At 43.5% G+C, this 19,329-nt stretch overlaps 1 protein-coding gene across 1 annotated transcript; it reads left to right on the top strand.

The window, feature by feature from the left end:
* The first annotated feature begins 1,434 nt into the window (after positions 1 to 1,434).
* On the top strand, positions 1,435 to 18,766 carry lingo1b (leucine rich repeat and Ig domain containing 1b). Its single transcript, XM_068577217.1, has 2 exons — positions 1,435 to 1,719; positions 14,522 to 18,766. Exons 1-2 carry the CDS (start codon positions 1,708 to 1,710, stop codon positions 16,379 to 16,381), a joined length of 1,872 nt encoding a protein of 623 aa, XP_068433318.1. The 5' UTR covers positions 1,435 to 1,707; the 3' UTR covers positions 16,382 to 18,766.
* The last annotated feature ends 563 nt before the right edge of the window (positions 18,767 to 19,329 follow it).

Genomic DNA, 19,329 nt, shown 5'->3' with positions numbered 1-19,329 from the left:
CCAATCTTTTCTAAGTGGCTATAGTGGGCACGGCGTACCGTTCAGAACGTTTAAAAAAAAAAAAGAACTAAGAGATGAATTCATCCTGCTCCTTGTCGTGCGCTCCTTATCCTCGGCGTCATCCATTCAAATTTCACTCACTCACATTTCATCTGGTTTTATATCTCACACTGAGCCATAACTCATCTCTTTTAGATTAGCTTCTAGTTGGGCGAAATGAGTCATAAATATACTTTATGTGGTATCGGGGAGGAGTGCTTTCCCCCTCCTTTTTCTTCTTCTTCTCCAACAGCCTGAATAAGTCTTTTCCCCATCTGTGTGTTTTATTGTACAGCAGAGATGTCTTGAGCTCCGTGTACTGCTGTTTGTCCCGCAGATTTAGTACAACAACAACAAACAAAAAACGCTTGTAGAAAAGGTGCGCGTCCAATGAGATTACATTAAAAAAGGAAATCAAAATAAATCTCCTTGATACAGAGGAATACCAAAAAGGGAATCAATCAAACATGTGAGATGTCCCTTTTTTTTTTTTTTCCCCCAGAAGCCTCCCAACATTTGTCACGGAGTTCATTCTGTGGCCACGAGCCCTTCATGTCCACCACCACCCCACTAAAGCCTCGAGCTAATCTCCCATAAACACTCCCTGACTGTGGAGCTTCCTTGGCATTGCCGGCCTCCGTGTGCCAGCCCCACATCCCCATTAGCACCGCTAAGCCTCTGCCCCCCCGCTCTCCTCCTTCCCCCTCCCCCCGCCCTTCCTCACGGCAAAGGTGAGTTTCTGCGATGGGGCGGCGTTAATCCTTAAACCTTCACAACAGAACCTACTTATCATCCATATCCACCACCGCCGTCCTAAATGGCTTGTCATCACCGGCAAAGGCTTGCATGCTGCAGAAATTGAATTTCATCTTTTCTCCATGTATCCTCCTCCTGCTCTTCCTCCTCCTCCTCTTCCTCCCTTCATAACCTCACCACTTTTTGTTTTTGTTTTTTCGCTCATCTTCATTCCCCTGCTTGATTTTTCACATTTACACTCCACCCCCCCATCTCTCTCTCTCTCTAACCTCCTTTTCATCCACATCGCCACATGCACACACGCACACACACACACGCACACACACACGCACACACACACAGCACACTAATTGTTTTCCCAGCCTGCATCCCAGTTAACCAGATCATCCCAGTGCCTCCATAAATAGACAAAACAACAACAACAACAACTAGTAAACAAAAATCAGAGGAAGATGCTGCCGACGCGATCAGACAACATCTCTATTTCTTCTCCTCCTCCACCGCCTCCCGCCTCCCGTTCTCCCAGTACACTGCAGCTCCTCCTCCCACCTCGCTCATCAGCCGCCCCTCCCTCCCTCCCTCCCTCCCTCAGCCTCCCCATCTCTCTCTGTCTCCGCGAGGTGCAGCATGTATGTGAGCGCGTGTGAGCCAGCAGAGCCGCCCGTGTGTTGACATGTCAGCCTATCAGTGCTGCCGGATTTAGAGCATCTGGAGGGGACGGAGGCATTTCTCAAATGCCCCACGGACGAGGGATTCTCGCCGCTCGCACACGTCCCTTTCCTCCCCCCCGTCACCCCTCCTCCTCCGTTTGAGTCCAGCCTGCGTTGAGTCCCCGCATCCCTGTCTCCATGCTTTCGGAGGCATTTTGAATTTCCTTGGCAACATGGAGCTGCCCGAATTAGAATTCTCCGCATGGCAGTCCTGGTGAGTACTCCTCGTCTCGATGGTGGGCTCGGAGCGGCGAGGCGTTGGGGCAGATTTATTATGGTGCAGTGGCAGCGCCGGGGGATCCGCCAGGGAGCAAATTAATGTCAGGAATGAAATTGTGTGTCGTGGGCAACTGGAAGGGATGGAAAGAGAGGGAGGGAGGGATGGAGGGTGGTGGTGGTGGGGAGGGAGGAGGGGGGTAGAGGGGTCCGGATCTTATTTGTGCTTTGTCATCCAGATGGGTTTCATTTCGATGTGGGCTGTGCAATCCGGGGTTCGATTCTGTGTGTGTGTGTGTGTGTGTGTGTCACACAACGTCTGAATGTACAGTATGGAGCTTATAGGTGTTTGTTCATGGTGTGAATGAATATTACATCGGATGCTTGCAAACACACCTGGCTTTTTTTTTCTTCTTTCTTCTTCTTCTTTTTCTTCTTTCTGTACCACAGCTGAAAGGTGTGAGGCTGACCAGGAGAGTGTGTGTGTGTGTGTGTGTGTGTGTGTTTGTGTTGTGTGCTTCTCCCCTCAGTGACAGGGTGGTTGTCGTCGCTTCCCTAATCTGCCCTCATTAACATTCATCTTCCTTCAAAATGCCAGTAAACTCATCTCGACTCTCGGCTCACACTTATTGATTCCTCAGCAGGCTTTAAAAAAAAAAAAAAAAATCTTTGAATTTACTTATTTTTTCCCTGTTGGCAAATGTTTCCCCCCCCCCAGTGTGTATGCAGGTGTTTTAGATTTGTTTGCCACAGGTTTGAAGGACAGGTGTTTTGGTGGCGGTGACAGGGAGGCTGGCTGATGATCACGTATGCAGGCTGAATAAACACATCCCTCACACTTTCATTTCTGATGCTCGAGGTTTTGTAATCATGGCCGCTGAGTGGACTCGGCGCCACCAACACTCACCACCTCGGCGAGTCGCGGACCCCTGATGACGGTCCCCGAGTGAAGGGTCTGCTCTTCACGTCGGGACTTCTTGAGCTCCACAAAGCTCCTAATTGGGGGCCCCGAAATCAGATTCTGGCGGCTGACTTGGAATCTCTCTTTTCTTCTTCTTCTCCGTCTTTCTTATTGGTAGTTATTGATGCGTGTCACCGCTCTGGACGCAATTCTCTGCGATGGACTGAAATGAGCACATGTACGACGGTATATCTGGTGAACAGACACGGGACCAAAAGCTAACTGTCGGTCAACTCTCTACGTTGTTTACATTGCGCAACGTTTATGCGCACTAATTACGTCTGTGTAACAATATACATAATATATATACACAATATATATAAAGATGCAAATGTGTATGGCATTAAAATTGTGCGTGGGTTTCTGCAAAAATCAACTTGCATCGAAAAAATGTTTTAATGAGCAGATTGGAATAATCACAATACATTTCTTGCTGTTTTGCTATTTATATATATCCGCTAAATGCTGCTTTATGTTTACCAGCTGGACACAAAACACAAAGTGGTTGTTGCATCAAAACAGCTGCCCGCTGTGGTTGTGTGTTTGCTTTGGTTGAGTGGATTAAATTTAAATCACACTGTAAAATCGCTTGTGTTTTTGCACAAAACCCTGACGGCACATGACAGCTGCATTTAGGGGTCGCTGAGTGGGAAAAATGTCGAACATGCTTTTCAAATGCCCATTGTTTAAGTACCTGTATGAAGGCCCATACCCCCCACCGTGTGAGGCTGCTCGGGGCCTCACAGAATATATAATAGGAAATTGTGTGTGTGTGTGTGTGTGTGCACGCTAGTCAATGCAGATCTATTTAAATAGTCTGCCGACGTTGAGGCAAAGTCAGCGTGTGGGATATATAGGATCCGGAGAGGTTCTTAACTCTACGCTCCTCTTTGAGACTGTACTTGAAAAATAATAAGAAACAGCTCACGACATCTAAGGAGAGGGAAGCTCAAAGGGTTCTGTGAGTGCGCCGATATTTATCTTGATGTTGATATCTTCAAATGCAGCCACTGATTACATGTGAATAATCATTTTTGATCAGCTGTTTATGAAACCATGAATGCTACCAAAATGATTCGGACACATGCAATACTGTCGAGATACTCCAGTCTGTTCCAATATGAACCAAACAAAACAGCAAAACTCAAAGCAGTGCTGCTGTTCCTTTTTCTTCTCCTTCTTCAGTGCTTTCTTCCATGCTGTCTTTATGTTTGGTGACATAGCGCGCTACATAATACTGAACAGAGTTCTCACAGGAGGATCAAATGGGGATAACCCTAACGCGCCAGTAAACACAAGAGAAGTACAAAAAAAAAGTCATTTTGCCCGTTTGACTCATGAACGATGGCAACATGGAGAGAGTTCCACAGGAATTTGTTTTTAATTGGCCAACTTGGAATTGTTCTTTCACGCCAGCTACTATTCGTCCTTGTCTTTTTGGGAATATCTAGGAACGGCGTCCACAGCAGAAACAGCTGATCAGTCATGTGACTTCAATGCTGGCTGCGTTTGAATGCATTCTGCATTAAGGTTTCCATATTCAAATTAGTGCGTCAATTTTTTTTTTTTTTTGCACATTCAGTCATTTTTAATAAATCTTTCCATTTTCATGATCCATTCCTAATGCAATACTTCACAATGAATACGCAGATAGTGTGAATGGGAACACGGCAAAAGATGTAAGATGAATAATGTCTCCTTCGTCTGAAACCTTCGCCAAGGTCTCTCACGGTCTATTTGTCTGCTGTATGAAATTTTGGGCTGTAATAATAGCCTCCTGTTATTTACGCCTACAATTAGGGCACTCCTGCACATAACGGTTCATTTGCGCTGACCCAGAAAGGAGCGATGTATAAAAAGTGTCCAGAGAAACAATCCGGGGGTGTTGCCGTTAACGCGCTCTCTGAAACAAGGTTCCATCTGGCATCCAGATGCGGCCACGTGACGGGTAACCATCAGCCGCTTTGAGCAGGAAGCGGTGATGGCGAACGCGGCGCGGACGGTCGGTCGCACCGCGTGGACGGTCGTTTGTGCCGGACGTCACAGATCCGTCGAAGGGCACTCGAATCCTTTGACGTTCTACAAATGTACTCTGCAGGTCGTGGCCCTGTTGCTTGGCAGAACGCAGCCTCGCTCATTTAAATAGTGGGGGGTTGCCTCTAGTTTGTGCTCCCCGGCTTGAGTCGAGCTCCAGCGGGGCGGAGCCTGTACGATACAAAGTAATTACGGAGGGCATCTTGTGAAGAGTCTCTTCTCTTCCCGGTCACTTTCATCGTTTTAGTTTTTGTCGGGTGTTGATGATCCAGCGGAAGCCGCCGGTCTGGTTGCTTCTTCTTGAAAGAAAAAAGTGCTTGATGGTCTATTGCTCCGTCTCCTGCTCCGTCTCTCCTCAGAAGTGTCTCGGGCGGTACGTGATAAAGCCTCCAGTATCTTTATGCCCATTCCTTTATCTTTATCAACACCAGGGCTGATGCGTTCCTTTAAAAGAAAGCGAGGCAAACAAGTTGAGGAAAGCAATTTGAGCGCACTTTCAAGTAATGGTTCATTTTCCTTGTGAAAGAAATGCCGAGGCACTGCAACTTCATATTTGTACTGTAGCCGGTGATTATTGGCTGATTGATTTGGTGTGAAAACCCTCTGAAAATCTCCCATTGAGCGTTTTATTGAGAGCTGTAAGAGGCTTGTCTGTCGTAAAATTGTCTTTAGCACGGCATTTAGCCCTTTTCTTCTCAATTCCAGCTCAAAACATTTTGTAATCCCTGATGGCGAGTCGGGAATAAAGGTTTGTGTAATTTTCCAGCTGATCCTACTTGACTTTCAAGAGGAATGGGTGCTAATGAAGACAGGAGCCTCTTTTGTAGTATCACTGTGAAGGCTTTGTCAACGAACCAAGAATCAGATCAGCACGGTGAGACTGTGTAACAGGTTAAATACACTGCCGGGGCCATTCCAGGCTCTGTTCTTCCAATATTTTAATGAGGATCAGGATCATTTAGCCGTTTGAACATCCCTGTCATGGAGCCCATCCCGGCGATGAGTCCATCACGATGAAAATACCTCGGCATCTTTAATTAGATCTCAATATATTAATATATAATGTCAGGCAACGTGAAATTAAAACAAAACGTCTTTGGGATGTCAAATTAAAACGCCATTAATGTTTTCTGTATCCACACTGAATCAAATGATGTCGTAAAAGGGTTATAAATACTGCTGAATGAGTAGCCCGGTCTGCAGCGCTCAGCCTCTTCCAGTTTATTGTTTTGGTTCACCAAAGCCCGACTGGTTGGTTCCCTCTGGCTCTCACTGACCCCCCCAACGTGAAGCCGTGGGCAGCTGCTCCCGGCTAAAAGCTAACACACTGATTGTGTGCAACCAACAGTGTGAAATAGTAGAGTAGAGGCAGTCTTTGAGGGAGTTGAGTGTCTGGTAATGACCGTCCAACCAAAGAGACGTTTCTTTTTCTGGAGTTGTAAGACCCAAGAATAGGTAAACGTGTATGTGATCGCTGGAACAATTCTCACACGGCCGAACGCACTGCCCTGAAGAATTAAAGTCTGACGCGTTAGTCGAGCGAACGCCGCAGCGCTTCATGGCATAATTTCTCCGGATCCCTATTTTAAGATTACGACGTACGGCTTGCGTTTTAAGCAACAAACTATCAAATCTGCCAAACTGTTTTCATTTCTTGATTCAAGGACCCTCGGAAAAAAAACAACCTCTAAAATTCTCGTTGAGAAATCTCAATTATTTCTTTGGGTTCCAACTGCTCAAGTGGGATCATGAACATCCTGATTCTCGATGACAATCCCCATGATCCCCCTCATGCACGGTTTTCTCAATTCACCAAAAACTTCCAAAGTAAAAACAGCAGAAATATTTTTCGTCAACCGCAATCAAGACAGATGTGTGTCATTGCATTGACACACACTCGACATACAAAAAAGACGGAACTCTTTCGTAGTAAAAGCGGTTGTAATCCAGCCCGGCTGACGCCCACGTGCTTCTTCATGAGTCTTCTTCAGGACGCGGTACGTAGGTGTCAGCTCAGAACTCCTTGAGAGCTTTTTGGATTTCCCTCCTGCTTTGCTACGAGCCTCCAGACATTGTAGCCAAAATGCAACGTTGTTTGCTGAGGTGTTTCATAATGAATTGGTTTTCTTCATCTTTTGAAACTAAACGTTTTTGACAACGCTCCAGTGGCTTGTTTCTGAGATGCGAACGTACTTTATTGATTTGTTCTTGAAAAGACAAAAAGGATTAGAAATTCATGGATTAAGAGTCTTTATCTGCACGACGGGGGGGGTTCAGGCGTATGTTATGCGCTCCGTTCATGTTGGTTTTGTTGGCGTATTGACGATCTGTGAACTTTGAGAACGCACACAAATCCGTCAAAATTAAAAACCTCCGTGACCACATTTGGTGATGTTATAAAGCCCAAAGTACTGTAAAGGATTTACATTTGTTCTGACTTATAGAACCAAAAGTTCCTGGGACGTGTCAACCTAAGACAAAAAAAAACCAACCTTTTCATAGAAATGATTATAGAGCCAGTTGACCTGAGCCCTTTTTAGGAAATGTTGTGGCCGCCAATGATGAACTATCTGCTTATCAGGTCACGGCAAGGTGAGTGTCTCAAAGAAGAACCCTTTTTTTTTAAAGGTGTACTACAAACAGCGGCAGGATCAAAGGCGATTAGTCTCGTCCCCTGACCACACAGGAGATGAGAGGGGCCTATTGATCTCGATGCTGCTTATTTCCAGATCAGTAGCATGGAGGATGAACACGTGAGGAGGATGCAACCGCTCCAGACTTTGCTATTGGCCGGCAGCACCCTCGGGAGGCCTTTGAACATAGCGCTCGCTGGTCCTGGCAGAAGGTGCACACACAGTCTGCAATCATGAGGAAGTGTCCCACTACAGGAGGGAAGGAGTGCATATGAGGCCGAAAAACGGGTGTTAATGTTGCCGAATATAGCTGTATTCTGCGAGAAATACGACGCAGAGAAAAACACGTCTTCATACGTGTTCATGCAATCAGCAGGAGACGAGGAAAAAAAACGCTTCTTTTTTTTTGGCACTAACAGTTTTTTTGTTGCCGTTGTTTTCATTAGATTTGGGATTAAATAAGTATTACATTACCTGCTTGGTCAGCATCCACCACTATCAGCCGTGTTTTCCTGTCAACTGGATGAATGCGTGCTGGTCAGAGTGCAGTAAGGATGCTGTGAGACAGACGAGAGTCAAGTGGACAGCCTAATGGAGACGGTTGTCTTCAGTTCCATTAGCCACACTGATAGTTTAGGGAGAGAACGGGCTCCTGTGATCAACTGCTCCGTGTCCCCGGGCATCTCAGGGAACAGTAATCTTCAGTGTCACCTGTCAAACTGAAAACTATCTGGAAAGAATGCCAAAGCTCCAATACCCGCATGATTTTGGATAGTAGGATTAGTAGTCTTTTTCACTCGCGGATCTCTGCTCCACATCACCTTAAAGGGACAGTGCAGCATATACTATGTATCCGTAGTGCAGTGTTTCAGTCTGGATTGTTTTGAGTGGGCTACTTTTGGGGATATTGTGGATTATCTAGAGTAAACGGGCCATGATTTCTGGGAAGAGATATTTGCTGTTGAGTTTTTCCAAATGTATTTTTTTTTGCTGCGTTGAGCACCGCAAGCCGACAGAGTTCCATTATATTGGAGATAAGGCCAATATCGCTCTGGCAGATATCCCCAACACTAGGATACACACAAGAAAACAATCTAGACTGATAAATAGCACGACAGGTAGGAGGAAACATATATATTTGATATAGACGTGAACTGTTCCTTTAAGATTTTTTGGATTTCCAGCTGGTTTCAGCTGGAAATCCCTCTTCTTCTTGACTCCTCTCCTGTTGTTCTAATATAATGCTGTGCATCATTTTTACGATTCTTTGATCATAATTGTTAACACAGTGGCACAGAGCTTTGAAGGTGCACTCCGGGATACTTTTCTGTCATATCCCACCGGTGCTTGATTCTGTCGTTGCAATTTTCTCAAAACAGAAAAGATGGGGAACATGTTTTGCTCCGGGTGCACACAGAGTTCCTCATGTGCACCGGCTATTTTCGTTTTGCTAATTACCTTTCCTAAAATAGATGACATCAGTTACTAAAATACTAAACTAAAAATGTTTTCAGAAAAAACAAGTGAACATTTTGCTCTGATGGTTGTTTCTTAAAGTAATTTGATGCTTCTCGGTACTTGTACGTAGAATATGTTGTTGGTAGAACAAAGGTTAGAGAGCCCCAAAAACAATTGTACAAAAACACACAGAAAGCTATATTAAGGGGAAAAAATGTATAGTTTTTTGATCATTTGAAACTGAACAATTTCAAATTTCAAATGAACCTTTCCTGCAAAAAGAAGCGTCTGTGCATTTTGTTTGTCCTCTCCGGCGATCTGCAGAATTACCTGGACTCCTGTACTATCTCTTGTCTCCTTCCAAAATCGGTCGAAGGTGTGTCGTGTGAACTTTCCGAGGTCTTTTCTGGCTCCGAGCCCTGCTGGAGAGAGAGAGCGAGGGTTACTGCTGCCAACATAACAAAACGAGCTGGAGTTTGCTGACCCCATGCCGGTGTGTTTCTGCACCCCGACAGGAGTCGTTTCCACACATGCCTTCTTGAAGCATTTGATCCGGGGCACTGCAGTGAGTCAGGCTGTGCCGTTTCTTTTTTCCTCGCTTGCAGAGGTTGTTACCTTTATCTGACGCTTCCATGGAGGGATTTGTTTTCCGTGGGATTTCTCATATCTCGCTGCTCGTTCCTCTGGAGGATGCAGATTAGCTGGCAGTGCGTTTTTTCTTCAGAGTCTACATTCTACCCTGCAAGTGTTTGATCATTATTGCAGGTCGTGGTGTTTTTTTGTTGTTGCAATATCACATGCAGCTTCTGCTAGTCCAGGAGTGCACATGCCAGAGGATCTGGCTTCCCTTCTACATATCCCCATGACAATCATGATGCAATTGTCGGTATGCACCGAAAAAAGCCAACGTCTGTATACAGTCTCCCGAACACAAACACTGTCACTTTTATGAAGCCCCGAAAAAGGTTTTCTTGTTTGTTTGCTTCTGGACTTTTAAATGTTTGCCTTTAATTTGTCATTTGAACAGAAACATGTGATTTCAAGCAATCTTCCTTCTTTTTAAATCCTTTTTTTACTCGTTACCCCGCTGGCTGCAGCTTCCCTCTTTTTTCCCTTTCATCCTTTATTCTCTGAACAATAATAAAATGCTGTTTGGGACTCGCTTGCCAGCGACGAGAGACGTGCACGAGAGTGGCTAACGAGCGCATCGTTCAAGACTGCAACGGAGAAGACGAGTTGCTCAAAGCGGCGAGCGCAGCCAATGTTGAAGGATCACAAATGAAAGATTATTGATAAGTAGTGGAGCAACAGACCAGGGTAGATTTCAAAATCAATTGAGTAAAAATGAGTATTGGTTGAATATTATAACGAGACTATAATGTGTTCACATGTAATCTTGTAAAATGTAGTTTTATGGCGAGAATCTTTCAGTTTAATAGGACTTCAGCTGTTTTCACAGCAATATAAAATAGATAACAGTACTAGCTCTGAGCAGAATCTAATACATATCAATGCCAAGATTGTTACTGTATTAAACAATAAACATACAATCTTTTTTATTTTTTTTTACAATGAAAAGCTACAGATGACGATAAAGTGTTAAATGACCTTTTTTTTTTTTAAAACACCAAAATCAAAAGTAGTCTGGAACCTCGTGCACTAGCTGCACAAACAAACCAAAAGGACTCGTTGACGGCAAATAAATGTAATCTCTAACTTGTAAATAGACTACATGTTGGACCCGTACCTGTGTAGCTCTTTTCTTGTCTTCTGACCACTCAAAGAGCTTTAACATGACATCATTCACTCATTCAAACACTGATTAGAGGAGCGTCCATGCACGGTGCCACATCAGGATTATCAACCATTCACACACCGTAGGCGCAGCTATGGGAGGAATTTAGGGTTATGTGTTTGCTCAAGGACACATCGACATGAGTGAGCAGAGGGAATCGAACCGCCGAGCCTCTAATTGAAGGACGACCCTGCTCACCACTGAGCCACAGTCTATTTTGTTATAATTCTGTTCATTAGAAGAACTTTAGAGAAAAATCGAGATTTCCAGAAAAATGACAGTTATGTGCTCATGATCAATTTAGTTGACGGAATTTATCTTCTATCTACAGCATTGCGATGTACAATTTCCGTCCGCGATATGATTCCATGAAAACAAAATAAATGATCATCTTGAATTATCATCCGGCCCTTTGAAGCAGAACCTTTTAACTCTGATGTAGTTTAATTGCAAAACAAATGCCACAGAAGTCGGGTCATATTTTTTTTTGTAAATGGCAACAAGCGGCAGTTGTCAGCTATGAAAAGGAAACCAAAAATAGAAATCAGCAATCAAAATCATCCGTGCCCAAACTGCAGGCACATCAAGCACAACAAAATGTTAAATTATTCATTATATCAAGGGAACTAGTCTCAGAACTCAGGCTGCATTGATGATTTAAGACAGCTGTCACAAGTTGGAACTATCCGTCAGGGAAGTGGTAGACAAACACAGTACAGCTTCCAGTTCCCTTTCCGATGTAAATATCTCATATGTACATATACATATAGATACATATTTATATCTACATGTATATGCACTGATGCCTGTAGCTTATTTGTTTGCATTTTGACCCATTAGCAATGGACACCTCTCTCCGGTTTGCCCTGAATGAAACCACAAGGCCGTGAGAGAAGAGACACAGGGATTGAGGGGATGAGGCTCATGGTGATCTGAGACATTAGTTTTGAGAGAAGGCTGTGATGGGGCAAGAGGCAGAAACATGGAAACAATTTCAATTGAAAATATATATGTGCGATGCACGCATTGCGTCTTTGAGAAATAAACCTCCCGTCTTCAAAAGAAAAGTTAGAGGTTGAGGAAACAAAACCACTTTTACCTTGGTCTGGGAAAAGCGCGTGGTCGGTGTTGCCTTCACGAACTCGCGACCGTGCGCGGTGTCAGACGAGCGAGGAGCACCGAGCGAGCGGCGTTCAGGAGACGCATCGGGAGCAAGGAAGGGGTCGAAATGCAAGACGAAGACTAATGGCGAGCCGAGACATGCTTTTTGAGAGACGGCGATGACAGGGTGAGAGGTCCACTGAGACGACCCAAGCGGTCAAACAAGGGCGGGAGGGAAGAGGGGAAAAAAAGTGTCTCCACTCGCATGCCTCCATTGCACAAAACCATCACCAAAAGAAATGGAAAGAATCGGGCTGTGGAGACAAGAGAATACACGGAGCGACGGTTCAGAGGCTATGATGGATTCTTTTTCTTATTTCTTCTTCAAATCAAAGACTTGAAACCCTAATCTAAACATATAAAGTCTAAAAATGGTGTGTATTAGCTGGTAATTGAGAGGTGATTTGCCAGCTCTCGCTTTTTTACAGATTTTCAGCTCAAGGTCAAATCAAAGCGAGCAGATCTGAGCTGCGAAGCCAGACTACACTGATAGTGCCTCCTGCCCTTACTACGCTCTGAATCATAAATCATGCACGCTACTCTGGGGAGACAACCGTCACTCGCATTTGCTTTGGCTTGCTCTTCGATTGGCGAGGACATCAGTGGGCTTTGTCTCTATTCTTATACAAAACAAAAGTTTTGTTTTAAACGCCCTCCTGTGTTAAACAGATGAACACATCACCCGTTTTCTGCGAGTATAACACGTATCTTTATAATATTTTCTTCAACTCAAGAGGTTTAGCATATGTCGCAGTCAAAGTTGAATGCATGCTTGTCGGTTTTAGAAAATATTTCCACCGTCCCCATTGAACAAGTCTCCATACCATCCATCTGCAAATTCATGTAATTAGCGCGAGTCAGACTGGAGTGGGAGTTCGCGAAGGAGCTACCGATGGACACTTAAGCTTTCATTCTGACAGTCTGCTTTTTTCAGCTCTTTTTTTTTTTACAATGCAGACACATACACACACACACACACACACACACACACACACACACGCATCGGACAGACACCCTTGACGCGTCTGACTTATGCAGCCATCAGAAATGAACAGTTTTGAAAGGAGGGGAAAATGGAAGGAGCAATTACCGTCTCCAGTCGAACTACTCAGACCACAATCCAAACGGCTGCAATCCCGCAGTTTTAATTCACAGAGATTGATGTTTAAATTTGTGTTTTTGCAATGAAAGCGGAAATCGGTCGAAGCTACACTATAAAGTTTAACATATATATTTTGAAAGCTGCAAAAACGTGGGTAGACAGCCAAAGGGGTTTCTAAAAAGCACTAATAATTTAAAGCACTTTTGTGGCTAGTGAGTTACAGACGGAGTATGCGGCGCCTATTCAGCGCCCACGTGTGAAAGTATGATGAATATTCTGACAGAGGCTGTCCTCTCGTAATGGAACTTCCCAGTTTGAAATGTAAAAGGCACCATTCTTTACAACACAAATTACTGTTGGATGGTATCATGATGACGCGGGAATTTCATTATTTCCCCACGTTGTAAAGCGATACGCTACTTGTTCGTCACGTTGCACTAAATGCTTCGCTTCAAAATGCCAAAGAAGGAACACACCGCAGCCTGAATTTCTCTTACTTTGCACACGGCTGCTCTCAGAGCGTGTCCCCACCCGATATAGCTTCAACTGAAAATCGTGTGATTGATGTGAGAAGCAGAGCTTGAAGGTTTTTAGCAGGTTAAAGTTCCCCTGAGTCAAAATCAAATAGGGGTTTAAAGTCCTCTGACAATTGCCCTCTCTCCATTTATCACCGCTTTGGCAGCAATCTCTGTTTTATGTCACCGCAAGGTCAAGCGCTCAGCCGCGGCACGGCGTGTGTCAAAGTTTGCAAATATTCCAGGGAGTCATTTCCAGATATACCATGGTATTCTTTTTTGGCTGCTAATTATTTTTTTAAAAAACAGTCCGTATGATTGGAGATAATGTGTCACTGATATTGGCAGTAATTGTTTTCAGCGTGCTCAGAAATCAGAAGCACAGCAGGGTGGTTATATTGTGTGACCAAGTCCTATCATTAATTGGCTGATTTTCATTACTTGTGAGGGAAATCGCCATAATGAAAATGTTATGCAAGGAAAGGCTTATAGCCATTTTCTAAAAGGTGTGCAAAATTGTTTTTTTCACTAACTTTGCAACAGTTCTGAAAATGGATGGTTTTATGATATGGGAAATGTATTTAGCTCACACTGTCGGTTATGTTAAGAAAATAGGCAAAATGGTGCCCGTAACTTAGGAGAACTCATTAGATTCAGATAATGGTTTCATGAAAATTGTGATTATAAAGCAATAGTTCATCAAACTGCTATTAATAAACTCTTTATCACAATGCAGTTCAATTATATTGTATATATTTATTTAAGAAATTTAAGTAAAGCATATTAGACAAAAAAGATCCTTGCTATTTGTATGCTTTTGGACAGACATATCAAGGTATATATGGAAACCGTGTTAGTGAATAGACATAGACATGTTTCCTGAAAGATGTCATTGTGTGTGTTCAGTTGGAATCAAGGACACACTATAGTTATTCACTTATTTAAAAAAAAAACATAACGTGATCATGTGCTAAATGGGAGCCTGATTTGGTGGAATTTTCTAATCTTAAAAACTAATGACACAAACAACATGCTCTCTATCTGTTAATAAGACCAGGAGACATAAATGTTCAATATTGCCGTTAGCGTTCGAGTACCACCACTCCTCTCTGCCAACTCCTCTTTTTCCTTGTCTCCACAGGTAAGCAGTAGGATGGTGTTGGGGGAGGCGGGAGGGCACAGCTACTTGGTGGCATGCTGGCAACCCATCCTGATCCTGATGCTGGGCACCGTCCTGTCCGGATCCACCACCGGTTGCCCCTCACGATGCGACTGCGTCGGTCAGGAGCGTTCGGTCGCGTGCCACCGACGGAGACTGGCGGCACTTCCCGAGGGCATACCCACGGAAACAAAGCTGCTGGACCTCAGCAAGAACCGTCTGAAAACTCTGGGGACGGAGGAGTTCATTAATTACCCTCAGCTGGAGGAGCTGCAGCTGAACGAGAACACCATTTCATCCATTGAGCCCGGGGCCTTTGGCAACCTAATGAACCTTCGAACTCTAGGTTTGCGCAACAACCAGCTCAAGCTCATTCAGCTGGGGGTATTCACAGGCCTGACCAACCTCACCCAGCTGGATATAAGTGAGAACAAAATTGTCATTCTGCTCGATTATATGTTCCAGGAGCTGTACAACCTAAGGGCACTTGAGGTTGGCGACAATGACCTCGTATTCATCTCACCCCGATCATTTCATGGCCTCAGCAACCTGGAAAGCCTCAACATTGAGGGATGCAATCTGGCCTCAGTGCCCACGGATGCCCTCAGCCATCTGCATAACCTGCTGTCACTTCGATTGCGCTATCTCAACGTCACCGTCATGAGGGATTACTCCTTTAAGAGGCTGTACCGGCTCAGAGTGCTGGAGATTTCCCAAATGCCTGCGCTGGATACCATGACCGGAAAATGCTTGTTTGGGCTCAACCTTACATCGTTGTCCATCACAAACTGTAATCTTACTGGCATCCCGTACCAAGCCATCAGTCACCTGAGATATCTCCGCTTTTTGAATCTATCGTTCAATCCCATTCACACCGTGGAAGGGAACCAACTGTTTAATCTCCAGAAGCTTCAGGCTTTTCATTTGGCTGGTGGGAGGTTAGCTGCCATTGAGCCCTACTCTTTTCGAGGACTCAACCACCTCCGTGTTCTCAACGTATCCAGCAATAGCCTGAGCACCCTGGAGGAGTCCGTCTTCCACTCAGTGGGGAACCTGGAGACTCTGGCATTATATGACAACCCATTGGCCTGTGACTGTCGCTTGCTCTGGGTCTTCCGCCGGCGGTGGAGGCTTAACTTTAATAGACAGCAGCCTATGTGCGCTTCGCCTGAGGTTGTTCAAGGACATGAGTTCAAGGACTTCCCAGACATTCTCCCGTCCAACTATTTCATCTGCCAGAAATCAAAGATTATGGATTACAAGGTCCAAGAGAGCCATGTGGATGAAGGGACTACCGTTCATTTTACTTGCCAAGCTGAGGGCAATCCGGTCCCTGTCATAATGTGGCTTTCCCCCAAGAAGGACTACATCACGACCAAAACTGCGGGGTCAAGACTTTCTGTGTCTAACGAGGGCACATTGGAGGTTCGTTACGCCCAAATCCAAGACAACGGCACCTACCTGTGCATTGCAAGCAATGCAGCTGGCAACGACACCAAAGCCGCTCACCTTTTTGTGCATAGCTACTCCCCCAATTGGCCCCACCAACCAAACAAGACATTTGCCTTCATTTCCAACCAGCCCAGCGACGAAGGCGCTAATGTGACCCGGGCCTCGGTTCCATTTCCATTTGATGTGAAGACCCTCATCATTGCAACCACCATGGGATTTATCTCTTTCCTCGGAGTGGTCCTCTTCTGTCTTGTAATATTATTCCTCTGGAGTAGAGGAAAACAGAACCTGAAGTCAAGTATAGAGGTTGAATATGTGCCACGTAAAGAGGAACCAGAGGAGGCCAGCCCAACTGAGGCGCCCGTACAATTCAACATGAAAATCATGTGAACTTCAAATGGAGATGAAATCCTTCAAACTGCAGCTGAGATGCATACTATCTTCGCTTCAAATATGTACTCATGAGCGATAGAAATTGCACAGCAGCAAACGCATCTTGACACTATACCCTTGACTTTTCTTCTTTTTTTCTTCTTTTTTTTACTTCAGGGACTGAATCTTTAAAAGCAAATGTTGAATTTTAAAATATTCAAATTTCTGTAAATTTGTATTGGCAATACTCAAATCAGTATGTTAACATGCACTGAACCACCCAATTACTGTGTTTGGTGCATTGAAGGTAAATGTTAAAGTAAAGCACATGCATCACAGCTAATAGCATTTCCCAAAAAAATGTCTGGAAGGATGTGGAGATTAGTCCGCAGATAAAGCTTTCCATTAGCACAAGTTACAAGAAATATCTTGCTGTTGGGGTCTTGACGCTGTCCTTTGCTTGAAACTAAGCACAATAGCCCTGTTCTGTTGGTTGAAATACTTGAAAGCAATTTCTCCATTTTATATTGTCCCATCAAGTTATTGAGGAGTATAATATGAGCATTAGGGGTGGTATTGGATACATTGAAAAAGAAGAGATAGAGAATAATCTCATATTTTAAGAAAAGTCATACTATTACAAACATATATACTAATATATTAAGAGAGGAACATATCAAGTATTATCAGTCTTAAGTAATAGTTTTGAGGGGAAAAGATCTTGATATTAAGAGAATGAAGTTGTAATATTGTAAGAACATGCAATGGTTTAAAAAAAACTCTTTTTTTGGATTGCAATTCTCTGCAATATAAATATTTTGTATTTCTATTAAGGCCTTGATGTTTTATCCTGCACACTTTAGCGCTGATGTCTCAAAGAAAACATTTCCAATCAAATCTGCACAGTAGCCCATATATTCATTACTTGTCATGGATAAGCAATGTTGTCAACTGGGCTTCAATTGTCCTACATATCAGTTATACTAACTGGAATATTTTTAAATCTGGGAACAGTCAAATTGGAAATCTGTGCATGTTAACACACTGAGGGAAAAGAAAAATAAGACAGTCCTACAGTATGTGCTCCTTTCTGCCAACAAAGAAAGTTTGTCATTAAATGTATTAACATGTTCAGCTATACATATTTTTTCTGTATTTTATTCTTTCATTGTACATTATGCTCTATGGCACAATAGTGATGCTCTTAATGGCTGTGAGTTTTGAACATATTACTGTCTGAAGAGCAGATTAAGATTGAAAAGAGAGCGTTCAGAGTACTCTGGAAAGTCATCAGATTAACAGTTTGTAACAAAGTGAATTTGTTTACCCATTTGGCAGCTCAATAAGTGTGAGCACTCTGTCCTGAGGATATATTGTCATCTAAAAAATACTGACATTATTAATATTTTTTTGCCCATTTTCCAGCATTCATCTGAGCACTTCTCAATATGTATACGTTAAATGGAGTTTTATGCTATAGGGATTTTATGTTGTCTCATTAATTTCACAGTCAAGGTCTGCTCTGAAGATAATATGTTCAATAACTCTTAAACTACTTGTTTAAATGGGACGGGCAAACGGAAATTCTATTAAAATAAATAACATTTTATACTGCGGGGTGCTTATTTTATGCTAATGTACTATAAAAAATGAATGTAAAGACATATTTTTGAGAAGTGATCTACAGTGATCTACTCTGCTGAAAGTAAAGTCCACAGAGCTCATTGCTTTACTTACGAGGCACAGAGTGAAGCACACTTCACTGAACACCTCTTAAATCCTCATCTCACTGCAGTCTTTTAATGTTGGTGCTTTCCAATAAGGTCATAAAATGTCATACAGGCATTTGGGTAATGTTAAACACCAGACACTTGTCCAAATTCCCTGGGATCCATGTATTTGTGCACAGTAAACCAAAATGTCGTGTTAAAAATTGAGATCACGTCCGACCACGGTGTCATATTTCTATAGACACACCTGGCTCCGTTTTCATATCTAAGCTGCATATTGTAAGCCTCAGCTGTCCGTTGAGCTTAACACTAAATATTTATTACAGAGCACGATAAGCGGGTTAGCCTCGGCAATTTCTAAAGTTCTGTTAGCCGTAGTGATGTGCGGCTAAATGGTTGGTGGTAGTGACATCAGATGCTCGCAAACAAAAAAGGTGTTGACTGACAGTTTGAGACTGTAGGGGCCACAACATCGGAGAAGAATTAGTTTGCTTGTGGACAGGTTGGTGAATTTTATATGTTTTTATTATATAACATCATGTGACACAACAAAACAGAGTTATAGGCAATGTTAGAGTCAGCGGAAGTCACATACCAAATATTCAACCGCCTGAATGTGTCCGGTTCGGGGGAAAACAACACACATTGAAAAAAAAACCTGCTAAAATGGACAAGACTGTTGTGTAATTGAATAAAGGAATGCAGTAAAAATCCAGACAAAGGTTTGTATTGAATGTCAAATGCTACTGAAAAGAGAGACCACATAAAGGGCGTTCCACCACCAACTAACCGAGCTCAAGCTTTTCTGAATGGATGACGTAATAACATGGAATGCTCTTTGTCTCTGCAATCTTAATTAGGCTAACAAAACTAATACTATTACTCAACCAGGAAGTCCCCTGAGATAGTTATCTCTTTTAGGAAGGAAACCTGGCCGGCCACCAGCTACAGTTGAAATATAAATAAAATACAGGAAATACAATTACCAAACACACCAGGCAGAGACTAAATCCAGCTGAAAATGGAAAGGTGCACTCAGTGGAGCGTTGCTCTCCGCCCAGGTGGTTCTGCAACGGCCGATGTTGAGTTGTGCGAGTGATGACTACAACCCACAATTAACCCCCCTGTCTAGACCACAATGTTTCAAGCGGGTTTGGTCTCCGTGGAGGCGTGCGCCTCCCTCTGATGGGCGTGACCGCGACGGGAAGCAATTATTTAGTCCGAGTCTATTTTTCC

Source organism: Clinocottus analis, unplaced genomic scaffold, assembly GCF_023055335.1.
Source record: "Clinocottus analis isolate CAN_PGR_092001 unplaced genomic scaffold, fCliAna1.0.p SCAF_1, whole genome shotgun sequence".
NCBI lineage: Eukaryota > Metazoa > Chordata > Actinopteri > Perciformes > Cottidae > Clinocottus > Clinocottus analis.
Note: the sequence above shows the minus strand (reverse complement) of the source record. Positions and strands in the feature narration are given on the sequence as shown.